The following is a 14,341-nucleotide window of genomic DNA, read 5'->3' as shown; positions in this document are numbered from 1 at the left end:
TGCACTTCCCCCTCCTTACTGCCTCCTTCAGCTGCTGGTTGCAGCAGGAAGCACACCACAAATAGAACAGAGCTTTATAAAGCTCAGTACCTGATCACTCCCACAGCTCCTTTTAACATTCCTCAACACTGACCAACTGTGAAATAAGAAAGATGTCACCAAAGCAGCCAAAAGATGCATTTTTTTTTTCCAACGGTGGCTACACGCACTCTTAAATAAGCCACAAACTCCAGTACCTTTATGGGTTTTTATTAACAAATATGATAACAGCACTGATGATACTTGAACATAATTCTGCAGTACTGCATGCAGCAGCTGATGGGTGACTGCAAACAGACACGTCCCTAAATTCACGTAGTTTTCATTACACCCTTCTATGTTCACTTGCAAACAAAGTAATCTCTTCAATACTTCACACATTTCACACAATTCAGCAAATCTCAGTACCAAATAAGAAAGAGTTTTAATTCTACTGCCCTCTCTTGGATTTACTGTGGCAGCAAGCTTTCAGGAGTGCTGTGATTTGAATCCAGGCGTGGCAGTTCCTTCTTAAAGGTCTCACTTTGCATATACATGTATGCATATTTGTTAAATTAAAAAGACAAAAAGACTTTTGGCCACTCTACAATCTCCATGTGTCTGAAAGCAGATCAACATTAACATTTTGACACAAAAACTGGGAAAAAGTGTCTTCCTATACATCCGAGTTCTGTACATTAATAAGTATTTATACAAATATAATCCACCAAATATTGGCTTCTACTTAAAATTCTGAAATATGGTGATTCATTCGTATTACCTAACCTTCAGCAATGCCAGTGCTAACATGAACTTTCCAGGTTAATTTAAGATCCACAGAGTACATTTGTTTTACAAAGTGGGTATGGATTTCCTTTGCTGTATAACCAGTTAACTTATGCATAAATTAAGTGGTAAAGTGAAGTTTGAACAGCATCGTCTGTGGTGTAGTAACATCAGCAACTGCAAGTTCCTGGCCATCCACAAGTCCCAGCTCTAAAACAGAAAAGAAAGTTTAAATACAGCAAATCCACATTTAAATATATATATATATATATATATATATGAATGTCCTTCATACAAACCATACATATGATGAGATAAAGCTGCAAATTACTCACTAGCTAAACCAATATTCATCTAATTCAGCTGGGAAACTAACAGAACTTATCAAAAACTATACAAACAACAAGTGAAGCACCTTTAATCTACATCAGTTTCCAACTTGCTTTGTTATAGTTTTTTGTAATACCTGTTGACAGGCATCATCTGGTGAAGCAACTCAAAGTTCACCCCAGAACAGTCCAAGAAGAGCAAACTGCACTTGATAACGAAGCAACATGTGCCATATAGAGGGGTGAAACCAAATGAGTATCTTCCTATTTACAAGTGAATCTTGGAAGCCTATATGTGACAACTGTATGTTACCTTTTAGTGTTTTGGAAAGATTTGGCCTTGTTCGTTCTTCAATTGAAGCTACTGTCTGAAATGAGTCAAAACATTTTTCCTGTCAAATTCAGGCAAGTAAATTTAAACAAAATTATGAAACAAAATTAAGCCGGTTTGGTTTACCTGTAAATAAAGAGTTTTATTTCCCCCATACATGGTTGCTGTGATTGCAGGAGATTTCATTTGCCTATATAAAAAGCATTAAAAAAATAAAGAACAGATATAGAAAACCAGGTAAAAATATAAGTACAAATTATCTACAATTATCACATAAGTTGCATACTTACAATGAAGCATTATTTGTCAAGTAATCCAAGATCTCCTGCAATTTAGCTGATGGAGAAATCTCGATGTTCTGGGGAAGTTGGCTACAAGCTGGACAGTTCTCCTACAACAAAGCACCACAGGTTGTATCTTTCCAAACAACTGCTGTCATAATCTTTTGTGAGAAGATTTGCTTCTGAGTGTACTTAAGATTGTATTTTATTCCATAAGCTGTGCTTCACATATAACATGTGAAATCTTCAGTCAAGGACTGTTTTCCTCCAAAGGTCACATCACAAACCTTTCAGATACCCATGTAGTATCAGCACTAACCACAGAGTAGCTGTCTGAAGAATGTCCCTATACCAGAAACTACTTGTCCAAATATTAGGAAACTTTGGCTAAGCAGGCAAAAATTAAGTATGTTAAATACATCGCTATATATACTGTGCAACCTTTTTTGATAAATCAAGAATACAAGGGCATCAAACAGGGTATCTGCTGATCTGGCCATTAAGACTCCAACTTCTCTGTGCTAGACAAGACACTAACCCAAAAGCAAACAAGGTTTAAAAAAATCTACATCCTATACGCTGCAAACAATATCCTAGGAAAGAACTAGACTAACAACATTATAATTGCTGCTTTTAAAACTTTAGAAATACTTGGGTGTAGTGCCAGGGGCCAGCAAAGTTCAGCAGTGAGTTTCAAACACAAACAAACTGCACTAAGTTCAATAAAAATCAAAGAAATAACCCTGCAAGCCTTTAATGGCACTGACCTTTCTTTCAGCTTCAAATGTGTACGTGTATAATCCATCCACGTCATTGAACACCAAGTAGTTGTTGAGAGGAATGTATGCACTGTAATGACAAATGCATTTAATGTTAATCCATGTCCTTGCATTGGAAGCTATGTATGTAATTAATAAGAAATGAAATACCTTGTGGCTATTTTAAAAACTTCAGTGGCACAAACAGCTGGAATCAGAAAAGAAAAACAAAACAGAGTTGTTGGTTTTCTACATCCATTTTACAACATGCAGACATCAGTGCACCAACTTGTAACAAAGAAGTGACAAAAAAAAAAACTTCAGAAAGGGAAAAACAAGCCCCTAAAGGCAGCTGGTAGTTCTATGCACTATCACCAGAGAACTGGCACTAATCTGAGATTGTGTTAAACTTATATATTGTATTCCCAATTAATTTTTTTTCTCAAGTCTGAAATGCTTTTGCTCACTCCCTGTCATATAGGGGCTTAAAATTTATACACAGTAATTCAGTTTCTCCAGGTGGGAAACAAGAAGAAGACTGGAAACATAGTTACACCCAGTTGAAAACTACAGTAGCCCTCCCCCAGGTTCCCTATTCCAAACCTCTACCTTACTAAAAATAAGAAGTTGATAAAGGATGGGTGAAATGAGTAAGTAATGGCATTCTGGTTCTTTCAGCCTACCTGCAATTACTGCATTTGTAGAAGCTACTGCCGGAATAATTCGTTTTACAACCCCTGTAACAACAAAACATACAGCTTTGTCTTTTTCCAGAACTATACAGAAAGATTATTTTTAGCAGGAATAACCATAGAAGGGGTTACTTCAAGCACTTTCCAGGAATTTCTATACCAATAAGGTATAACGGCAGGCTGCTCAAGTACTTTGGCATATTATTTATTTTAGTGAACAAACTCTAAATACAAGTATGCTGTATTTATTTAGCACCAGAAATTAATGTAAAACTCAGTTCTATAGCTGGTTAACGGGTGAAGTTCATGAAGGAAACAATCTTGTATTTGGTATTCTCTGTGCAAGAACAAGTTTGCCAAACTGTATCCATACTTTCATCCAATTCTTAGCCAGTCCATCCAGTCAAAGAGCACAATATGTGGATCACTATCAAGCAAGCTCTCCTAGACTTACAGGTTTGTACTAAAAAGGAAAGAGGTTTCCTTTTTATTCTTCAGGCCTTCCAAAAAAGACAGCAAATTACTAAGTAGTCTGGCTTGCTGCTATTGACTGACTGTATTCCCTTCATAGCCAAGAAAACATCCATAAAAACTCAAAGCTTCAGTTCCTTTCTGTTGTGCACCTGAAACTGAAGCTATCTTCAAAAGCTTCAAAACTGCGCAGCCATTAGCACATATAAAACTATATCTCAGAAGTGGAGTTCACATTTATCTGTGCCAAAAACCTACCTGCTACAGTCTTATGCAGCATAAACTGGCATAAACTGCTGCTGTTGCTAAAAGGGACAAATCACATTCTCCTACTTTCTGATCCAGCAAACGTGGTAACAGTGTAATGGAAATTGTGTAGTTGCTCCAGGTTAAAAATAAGATGTCAAAAAGAATGTTCAGCTTTGTCCCAGATTAAGTTCCTATGATTCATCACAAACATCTAAACGTCTGATTCATCATAAAATATTTGTGCTGGCACAGGAGATGAGTTGCTTGTTTCTGTTGTAAGATGTTAAGGGAAAAAGAGAACTATTTCTTTCCCAGAACAGTTGCCAGCTTAGCTTCAATAAATGCAAAGAATGCCAATCCAGGATACCCGCATTAATTAACAAAGTGTCATATCCTTACCTTGGGTGAGTCTGTATGTAACACCTTTAATATTAAATTGTGATGCTCTTTCCAAAGACTTCTGGTAAATCCACTGTATATGCTCAGGATCATCTCCATCCAAAGCAACACCTTCTGCAGCAATTCACAGACAAGTTACAGTTATAAAACCTCTTCAGAAATGCAGCATTATTTTTTGCCTAAATCCATCCTTTGTTTTAAATTTGTGTAAAAAATAGTACTCCATTTAAATATCAAAGCTTGACACTTTGGCACTTCAAATAATCAAAATATGATTTCTATAGCCATACTTAACACATTTTATGTGCAATCTGTCTTAATTTCACAGGTTTATGGAGTGGTTACGTGCTGCGTTCTGAGTCAGGAAAGATACTGTACAGCAGGAGAAACAGATACCTGTCAATACCTATGAACAAATAATGGACTGGAGGGCGAGTCTGAGAAGAGAAAGATTTATCACCATCTCAGAGAAGTACAGCAATCAATTTCCACAGTACAGCACATCACATTGGTTAGAAGGTCAGACTGTAGGTGTGTACACTGAACTCAAAACAAAACTGCAGAAATTAGAAATATTACCTTAGTGTCAATGCAACATAATAATTACCTCCAAAAGGTTGCTCCTTCGGCCACTGCAATATCCTGACATACTCAATACAATGTTCTGGTAGTCTGGGCATAGATGCAATAGTACACATGGGAAAATTGACCTGAGTGGTCAGGGATGGGGAGAAAAACAGAAAAGAAGGATTTAATCTACTACATATAGTACTTGGAAAAGAAACAATCAAACCAGAAAATGGAATACATATACAAAAAGGAAACATCCACGCTAATTACCTGTGGTGGATAAAGTTCAAGTGTGCATTCAACACATGCTGTCATACCAGGAATAATCACGCGAGCATTTCCTTTGAAACCTTCTGTCCCTCCATCTATTAAAGGTATGATGGAACTTGGATCCAGTACACCATCTTCATAACGTAAAAACGACATCTAACAAACAAAAGTGGACTCTGCTGTGGTTTTGTTTGATTTTACAACTTGCAGGAAAAAATCGGTAATTTTATTCTTAATGGAATGAAATAAGACTTAGTATATGGGCTATTTTAAGTCCATCGAACACTTTATTTGTTGGGGCACAAGACTTTTATCTACCATCTTAACCCACCTCTACATACAAACACACAGCAAGTGCTATTATTTCCCTACTGTAATCCAGAAGAATTGGTTGGTTAGTTTGAAGGATTTGTTTTCTTTTTTCTTCTCTCTCTTTTTTTTTTTAAATTCTTGTTTGGTTTAATAATGGTAAATAGTGACTCCTTTTAAAATGGATTTACAGTGATGAAAATACTTAGTTTAATGCCCAGTGTTTTATAGCAGCGGGGCTACAAAAGACAACTTTTACAAGTTGGAGAAATGCAAGTACTTAACTAACAAAAGACAAAAAATCACAATGGTAGCATCCAGAGAGGCTGTGGAACTTCCATACTTATGATTTTCAAAGCCCAACTAAACAGCATCCCAGTTAAGTGCTGTAATTTTGAAGTAACACCTCCAAGGCATTGCACAAATGTTGACTAACACTCCTCAAGAATAAGGCAGGTGAGAGCACAGACTTTACCCTTTTCACAACAACAGTGAAACAGAAGAGGATACACACAGCTGTGGGTTTCAACAGCCCTTATTTCATTTTAATGATATATTCTATGCTAAGCTCATCAATTTTAGCTTCATATACTCAAGCAACAACCAGGCTTTAAGAAAATGTAATACTTTACCAGCATGCCATTTATCCACCTTCTTGCAATTATAGAGTCCAGCCCACAAACAATAATATGAAACTCTAGGGGGGAAAAAAGTGATATTTAAAGTCCACACTAGTGCATACTTCTTAAGACAACCAAAGTATTCTATTCCAGAGAAACTGACTGTAGTTTAACCACTTTTCCTAGGTCACTAAGGAGACAGATACATTTAAGTTTTATCTGTGTTACCCCTTTAACAGTCAGTCCACACTCAGCACACTGTAGAAGTCTAAAATAATTAGCAATCTAGCTAGCATGAAAACAGCAAAAACCAACCACAGTGTTCCCCTGAAGCACCAGTGGTGTCTGGCATGCAAACAAATGCCACTTACGTCGATAAAAGCTTTCATCCATGTCTTGAATCTTTTTAAAATATCTGAATGTAAGCACAATAAAGGAATATATTTATAATGTAGTTGATTTTATTGTTTTCTATTTGTTGATCTAAAGCCAAAGCGTGATATAATCCATCATTTTATACGAGGCTTTCTTTTAAAACTAAGTGGCCAGAATATTCTAAGTTCTTACAGCTGTAGCAAGTGGTAAAACAAATAAGATACACAATGTCACATTCACACACAGGAGAAAGCTCCGAAGAGAACACTACTCAGGAAGCTCAAAACATGTGCTCTTACAAAGTCCTACCTCAGCTGTGCTGCTCTATGTTTGTAAATGAACAAGTCTTACCACCGTATACTCAAAACCCTCTGGTGAATAAACGCATAATTCTAACATTCCAGTGAAAATAAGAATATCTACTTTGAATAAAAAGACTAAGTGGAAACATGCAGAACAGTTTCTTAAAGATTAGGCTTGTTTCCCCATGCATATTTACTGCATGTCAAAGCCACTCTGGGAAAGAATTCTCAACCATCAGCTGAATGAATCTGTTCTTTATTGTATAGAAAAAAAAAGGACTGCAGCAAAATATTTCAGATACTCTTACCACCTACAGAGCTTTCTAGGCTTTTTGAAGTCTCTGGGGCTACTTCACTCTAAAAGGATACGCTACAACAGCACAGTCGGGGATGCGACTGTTGAGGAATTCTGCTGCAACTTCTGCTTTTGGTCGCCCAACATCTTTCGGTCTGGAAAAAAAAATGAATTACAAATGGATTAATTTGTAACATTCAGTCTTTTAAGAGTTTATTTACAAATACTGAATTAAGTGACTAATTATTACAATGGGACAACTTATTGATACGGATAATATTAAGACATTTCTGTAAAGCATTAGATGTGAGAGCCCCAGAGTTATCACAGTCTATCCCTGAAACAGCTGTTATCAGCACACCCACACAAATCTGACTAAAAAAAGGGGACCAGAAAAACTGCTATCTCTATTTGCATGCATTATACTTTGGTGTCTCTACCTTCTCCAGTCTCTAACAACATAGATCTCAGGAAAAAAAAAATCACGCCTAACATGTAGCTAACTGTAAGTACTATTTTACTGTAGTAAATAGTTATTTACTATAAATCATTACATAAATCATTACATAAATCATTACTATTGTGATGTGGAAGTTCAGAAACCTTCAATGACATTTCGTCCAGCAAAATAGTGATTGTATTCATACGTATTGTTTAGATACAAAGAATGAACAATGACAATAACACTTACCGAAACAGAAACTGTCGGTTAAGGTTGGACACATCTATAGTATCCATGTCAATTACATGGATCTGCCTAAAACCGGACAGTGCCTGTGAAAAGAGATAGGCAACCTCACTACATAAGCAATGAAAAGCTTACAGTGCTGCAAGATTCATTCTGAATGCCAAAAAGGCAACCTTTGGAGGAACAAATGTAGGTGTTCTTTGTTCCCTGTGCAGATCAGCATGTCAGCTCTCTTTGTTGAAATGCTGGGTTGCTAACGCTGGTATTTGGACAGATGGAATTAGCAACATTTCAGTTGTCAAAGCACTGGCTTTAGAGAAGGGAAACGCTTTGCAGTGTTCTGAAGTGACATAAAAAATTGAGTCCCATGCTCTACTCCCCCCCTACCCCTTTTTTTTTTTATTTCTATAAAGACTCAATCTTGTCACATAAAAAACTTCAAACTTCTTGTTTGATGCTTTTTCTACATCCCATGTGTAATAACTGCATTAAATGCTGCACTGTGAAACTGATTAAACAAATGAACAGAAAGTAACCTCTGGAAGAAAAGCAGTAAGAATTTCTGTATGTCATATTGCGTATCTTTAGTGCTGAACACTCATTTAGTTCACAAATCACAGTTCAGCTTTTGCCCAGTATTATCAAAGCAGATCAGAAGAGCCTAACAAAGAGAAGAGTGGGCCCAAAACATGAGGAACAGACACACTGGAGCCCTTAAGATATTTTTACTGGTGTTTCAAAGACACTGAATACACGTGAACATCATCTAGACTTAAGTATGAGCATTTCTTTCTGAAAATTATAAAAGTAAATCACAATAACTTAAAATCTTTTGGAAAGGTGGGGACTGGGCATACATGGCAGATTTATGAAAACCCTTAACACAAGTCCTTCCTCATAATTAGCAACAGAGTGAATTTGTTCTTCTCCAATAAGCCTACAATACAGCAGCTCTAGTCAGAAGTTTAGTTTACCAGCACTACATTTTCAAAGAAAGAAAACTGCTATGTAGTTTTCAGTCTCTTCAAGCAAAATCCTGCTTAAGTAGAACGGTAACAAAGCGGTGCCAGAATAATATTACTCACAAGTGCTGGAACTCAAAACCCTAAGTTAACTTATCTGGAATGCCTGACTTCACATGAGGTGAATGATTTATCCAGCACCTCAAGCTTGCAGGTAATCTGTAGTGTAGTGAAATAGCAGTAAATAAAAACCATACTAAAATGAATCAACTCATAATTGCTCATATAGAAACTGTACTTTGTAACAATTTGCTATATCAAACCACACATTTTCCATGTAAACAAACTGTAAGGACAGAAGTTTTTACTGTTGAAGGAAGCAGGTGAACTACAGAAACTTAGTCCAAACTAAGTGATGGTAAGCGATACATTACAACAAATAAGAAAGGCCATGAGGAAGAAAATAGAGTAATAGAAAAATTAAACTCATACATACTTATTGGGTAAATGTCAGATAGCACACTATCCCATGGCTGCATTTTTAAACACTTAAAAACTGCTTCTCAGAGCACGTAGAGAATCCATTACAAGCTAGCACTGCTGTCAAGAAGAGTACAGTAACTCTGCAGTGTATTTTCTTTGGTCTCACACCTATTCCTCCTTAGCCACTTCCATATAGGATAGCGCATGTTGGTCTGATGGAATAAAGAAGCTTTTTACACAGGCTGAATTCAGCAGCACTGATGCAATCCTGAAAGAGTCCTAAAGATTCTTGTTGCGTCTCTGGAGAGAAGCTCATGTTTACTGAGAGCCACTACTCTCTGGATTCCAACAATGGATTCCAACAATGAGGAGGAGGTCACCACAGGCACAGTAAGACTGGCTCTATTACTTTCATTTTTAAAGATCATAGGTCCAGCATTTCCAGCCTCTCTTTGCATTAATCCAAACACATAAAAAATTAAGTTAATCTTTGGCTGCTAATGATAAACTCTCTATTAGCCACTCTTTGTATAGTTCATTTCCCAGGATCTCATAATTGGGGGAAGGCTGAGGGAGTTGGGTTTGTTCAGCCTAGAGAAGAGAAGGTTGCGGGGTGACCTCATTGCAGCCTTTCAATACCTGAAGGGAACTTACTCCCAGGAGGGGAGTAAACTCTTCGAAAGGGCTGACAATAGCAGGACTAGGGGAAATGGTTTTAAGTTAAAAGAGGGAAGATTTAGGTTGGATGTTAGGGGGAAGTTCTTCACTAGGAGAGTGGTTAGGCCCTGGAACAGGCTGCCCAGGGAGGTTGTGGATGCCCCGTCCTTGGAGGTGTTCAAGACCAGGTTGGATGGGGCCCTGGGCAACCTGATCTAGTAAATGTGTATGTTTGGTGGCCCTGCTAGGCAGGGGGGTTGGAACTACATGATCCTTGAGGTCCCCTCCAACCTGGGTCATTCTGTGATTCTGTGTGATTCTGTGGGGAAAATACCCAATATTAGGCCCTACCTAAGGCTGTAAATAAACATTTTCCTGCACTTCATACACAGCAGCACACTGCTCCTCAGGAGAAACACTGAGAGAGCTAAAAGAAAACAAGTACACCTTACACTACCACCCTTCAAGCTCATTTCAAGGAATAACTAAGATCACAAGAAAAGGATGAAAACTGAGTAATTACCAGGTTCTTCAGGAGTTCACATCCTAACCCTCCTGCTCCAATAACTAGTACTTTACACGTGCTTAAAAGAAATTCAAGAGCCTGTGGAAAATATAAAACAAACAAACAAACAATTAATACATCATATAGGAAAAGGTACCATTTGTCCTTTGTTTCATACACCTTACAATTGTGTCAACATAAATTTTCAGTGCACAATAAGCTTCATATAAAATAAGTTAGATCAATAACATAGTTTAAGCTTGCAGGAATAATTATACTTGGACTTTAATCAGTTGTTAAGTTCATGTAATTCCTCTATCTCTACTTAAAGGAAAGCGAGTCTGATTGCTATCAGTATTCTCTTTGAATTAATTTGGCTGTGAAAAAAAGAAAAGCAAGCTCCATTTTATTATTACTCAGTTTAAGGACACATTTCAGTTTAGTGTTTTTCCCCCAAGCAGCTTGCTTACATATAATACAAAATAAACATAAACAGATAGAAAGCATTGCTGGCCACATAGTTTTTTTTCTATTAACTACATTATTAGACTCTATAGTCAAAGTAGCATATAATGGAATGGTACATTTAAAAGGTTAAACACATTCAACTGTAAGCTTTGAAACAAAAGGTACCAAAGCAATGAAAGGAGAAGAAAATTCAGAGAGGCAAAATTTTGCTTTTCCCTATGGAATATCTTTCCCAATTCTCCAAGTACTCATATTAAGTTTAATTTCTTAAGTACAAGGAATTCTTTACTGTGCCTAATTGTTTAAAAATCAATAGACAAACACTATTTTTCATGTGAAACTCAAAGATGGAGAATAATTATTACTGTGTATCATAGAATACATTTCTACATGTGCCAGCAAGTTGACAGTTTACAATCTAGAAATAAAAGTATATGAAAAGAATATGACACACTCTTCTAATATAACAACATTCACCAATTGAAATACATGGTCTTCACACAGGTTTACTATTCATATACTGCTGGTAGTCAATTAATGAAACCACTGACATTAGTTTCCAACACACAATACAGTTGTTTCTTAATTTAAAGTAATTGTTTCTCACTTGAGTGCCTGGCTCGAAATCAGGATGTGTGAACGGTCCAGATCGCTCGAGGAACTTCTTTACATGGTTCCAGCGACCTTCCCAGTCTCCAGAGTCCCCATACCCACCATCAACAGCCATTCTGCACAGAACACAGTAAATTCAGCTGCAAAACCATACAGAAATAGCCACACTTCTAAAACGTGCTCTTTTTTTTTCTTGTATAGGTTAAAAGTAAAACACTGATCAGCCATGCAAACGGATCCACATGTTTATGTTGATCACAAACGTGTGTAAGCCCACATCTGCAGGAGTGGGCTTCATCAGTGGCCCCAGTAAGCAGTAATACAAACATGCAGCAGACAAAAACTGGCATTTCAATAAATCCCACTGATTTTGCTGCTACTAGTAAAAGTTGACCTGAAGAGAAACGAAAAGGGTGAGCTCTTTTCCCTTTTATTTCCCTTTTATTAATACATATAGCATGTATAAAGGGGCTGCCCTTTAGAATTTGAGGGTGCTGTTTCCTCATCAAAGTGAACAATCTTTGCCTGCCATGAATTCCATGTATTTAAGACACTCTTGTTTTCCACCTGTCTCCTGAGCCTGTTAGTAGTTACTATCTAACTTGAAAAATAAACTTGCCGTTTTCTTCTTCTAAATTACAGAAACAGAATTTTACATGAAGTATTCCCACTACCTTTTGCAGGTCACTTTTAGTAGTACACAACTATAAAATTAAACTGTTAAAAGACTTACTAGAAAAGCTCAAAATCAACTCAAATAATTTCCTAATGTAACAGCACCTACAAGGAACAAGCCTTTCCTTAACACAGCACACCTCCCTTTTTAAGTATGAGCTCCACACATGAACACAAATGACTGTTTGCTCTATGTTAATACAAAACTAAGCTGGTTATAAATGAGCTTTGAAAGGTTGGATCATCATCGATAAGAAGCATTATTTGCTTCCTCCCATGAAGAAATATGAAGAAAGTCTATATCGATAATTGTTGACCAATGTTTAGAATGTATTACTTCCTTGGGTCACATCTAGACAGTGAATCTCTTGATCCTCACAGAATTCAGAAGATGGAGACAGAACAGTGTCTGTGATGGCATTAACTTATAGGTCATAGTTTTGCAAAAGGTTTTCAGTAATGGGAGAAAAAACTTAACTGAAAAACAACAATAAACATATCGGATTCTGCCTGTACTTTGACTGCTGATTGAACTCCATCCTGGTCAACTGTTGGCTTTACATAGGTTAACCTAGCAGTTAAATAAATTCTTCATAAGGAGCTTAAGTTCATAGAGGATCTTTTGATCCATGTTCTGCATTTCCCAGTTTGCATCAAAGATTTTTAAGAAGGCAGGACAACATAAAACTCTTCCTCCACTGAATCACGGTTGGTCTCAGCTGTTTTAAAATAGGATGTTTATGAAACAATAACTTCTGCAAATGTAACATGGGTGATTATAAAGCACAATAATTGCTTGCATGGATTTTATCTTGTTCTGGAAAGAAGTGCAGAAGTTAAGTCTGGTGATACTACAAAGGATTCTTTAATCCTTCTTTTCAGGCCATATAAACAGCCACCAAGCAGCTGTAGTTGTCTGTTTAGATGTTTATTTTTCTTTTTAGTGGTAAGATGGCAAGACCTCGTCTCAATTTTGCGAATATATTAGCTTGGTTTTTACAGAGTTGGACATTGTGGAGACCTGAAAAACACCAGCAACTCAACATGAGGTGTTACGTTTAGCTTCAGAGACACGTTTATTCTTGTGTTGTTACAGCACAACCAGGCATTCACATTATTAGAATTCAACAAAACTTGCGTGTGTTTCAGTGAATTTTAGATCTTGTTCAAAACATCAGAGCACCACAACCCTTCTAGGCCCACACTTTTCCCTGCCACCTTCGCACACCCAAATGCTCCATGCTTGTGCAGGATGTGGCATGCACCCCACAACCCACATGCCTTGGGGTTTCTGTGACCCTCACCCCAGCACGGCTCTGGGAGCTTTGGGAAGAGGGCCACAAGGAGATGGAGGGGAACAGTCAAGGGATGGAAGCATATGAGGTCAGAGATTTCTGCATGTTAGTTTTTAAGGCTGAGCAGAATTTAGAGCTTTAAGAAGCAGAAGCAGCTGCTCTGTAGACTAAAATATTCACTTTGGGCTAGTTTTGAATCACCTGCTCCTAGCCTAGCAGCTCTGCCAGGTCCTGGCCAGCAGCAGCTCTCCCACTCCTGCCACAAAGCTCTCAGCACACCAGCCTTCGTCATGCCAAGCTTCAAGCCCGCAACCCACCCCCTGCTGCGGGTGAGCCCCTCGGTCCTCTCCCCAGGAGATTCCTCTCCCCCAGTCCTTGCTGCTCAAGCGCCCTTTCACCTTCCCCTGGCTCTCTCTCACCCCCTCAATCTTTCTGCTCCCAGGACCCATCTCTGCGGCCTTCACAGCACAGCCCAACCTCTCTGCGGGGCTGCGGCTACCCTCACTGCCAGCCGCCCTTCCACAAGCGCTGCCTGCTTCTATCTCTGTCCCTGTCTCTACCCTGGGCCGGGAGCCCACTCGCCCGCAGCCCCGCACTAACCCATCCGCCAGCAGCTCCTCTAGCCTCCTTCTTTTCTTCTCCCTAAAAGAGAGAGAATAAAAGAAGGGTCAGTATCGCGCTACACAGACCGGGGAGGAAGGAGAGGGGACCCCAGGGCCCACCCGTCCCCGGGAAGCGTGGGGAAGGGGCTGCCGAGCACGCACATACAAGGCACTTACGGTTCCTCACCATCCGCCATATTTTTTCCCTCTGCTTCCCACAGTGCCCCGCTCGCCGCCGGGCTCCTGCCATGCGCGGCGCCATCATGGGCGGTGCTATGGGGGCAGGGGGGGATGATTCCTTAGGGCTTCTGTGTGTGATACACAACATAGGGTAAAGGC

General features: G+C 38.5%; 1 protein-coding gene across 7 annotated transcripts; it reads right to left on the bottom strand.

Annotated features, from left to right (window-relative positions):
- Positions 1-233: 233 nt before the first annotated feature.
- On the bottom strand, positions 234-14,221 carry UBA3 (ubiquitin like modifier activating enzyme 3). 7 transcript variants are annotated; one of them, XM_085516236.1, is made up of 18 exons: positions 14,190-14,221; positions 14,001-14,042; positions 11,426-11,546; positions 10,369-10,449; positions 7,747-7,829; positions 7,130-7,210; positions 6,455-6,498; positions 6,096-6,160; positions 5,155-5,310; positions 4,922-5,024; positions 4,315-4,428; positions 3,187-3,240; positions 2,675-2,711; positions 2,513-2,594; positions 1,755-1,855; positions 1,591-1,654; positions 1,447-1,501; positions 234-1,014 (listed from the first exon to the last, which is right to left on the bottom strand). In XM_085516236.1, the coding sequence occupies exons 3-18, from the start codon at positions 11,543-11,545 to the stop codon at positions 926-928; spliced, it is 1,329 nt and encodes a 442-aa protein (XP_085372362.1). In that variant the 5' UTR covers position 11,546; positions 14,001-14,042; positions 14,190-14,221; the 3' UTR covers positions 234-925. The 7 variants fall into 7 exon arrangements, with proteins under 7 accessions (XP_085372362.1, XP_015730593.1, XP_015730595.1 ...); XM_015875107.2 differs by having other exon boundaries at positions 14,165-14,219; XM_015875109.2 differs by having other exon boundaries at positions 14,169-14,219.
- Positions 14,222-14,341: the final 120 nt, after the last annotated feature.

The sequence above is a fragment of the Coturnix japonica genome, chromosome 15 (assembly GCF_054131305.1).
Source record: "Coturnix japonica strain WE chromosome 15, WE-NBRP24, whole genome shotgun sequence".
In the NCBI taxonomy this organism is placed as follows: domain Eukaryota; kingdom Metazoa; phylum Chordata; class Aves; order Galliformes; family Phasianidae; genus Coturnix; species Coturnix japonica.
This window is presented reverse-complemented; position numbering and strand designations above follow the sequence as displayed.

Excerpts from the sequence above, each read along its gene's own strand:
- UBA3 (XM_015875106.3), bottom strand. The coding sequence starts at position 14,199 with ATGGCGGATGGTGAGGAACC. Across the intron at positions 7,211-7,746 it reads AACCGACAGTTTCTGTTTCG|ACCGAAAGATGTTGGGCGAC; the intron begins GTAAGTGTTATT and ends TTTTTTTTCCAG. Across the intron at positions 1,015-1,446 it reads TCTTTCCAAAACACTAAAAG|AGCTGGGACTTGTGGATGGC; the intron begins GTAACATACAGT and ends TTTCTGTTTTAG.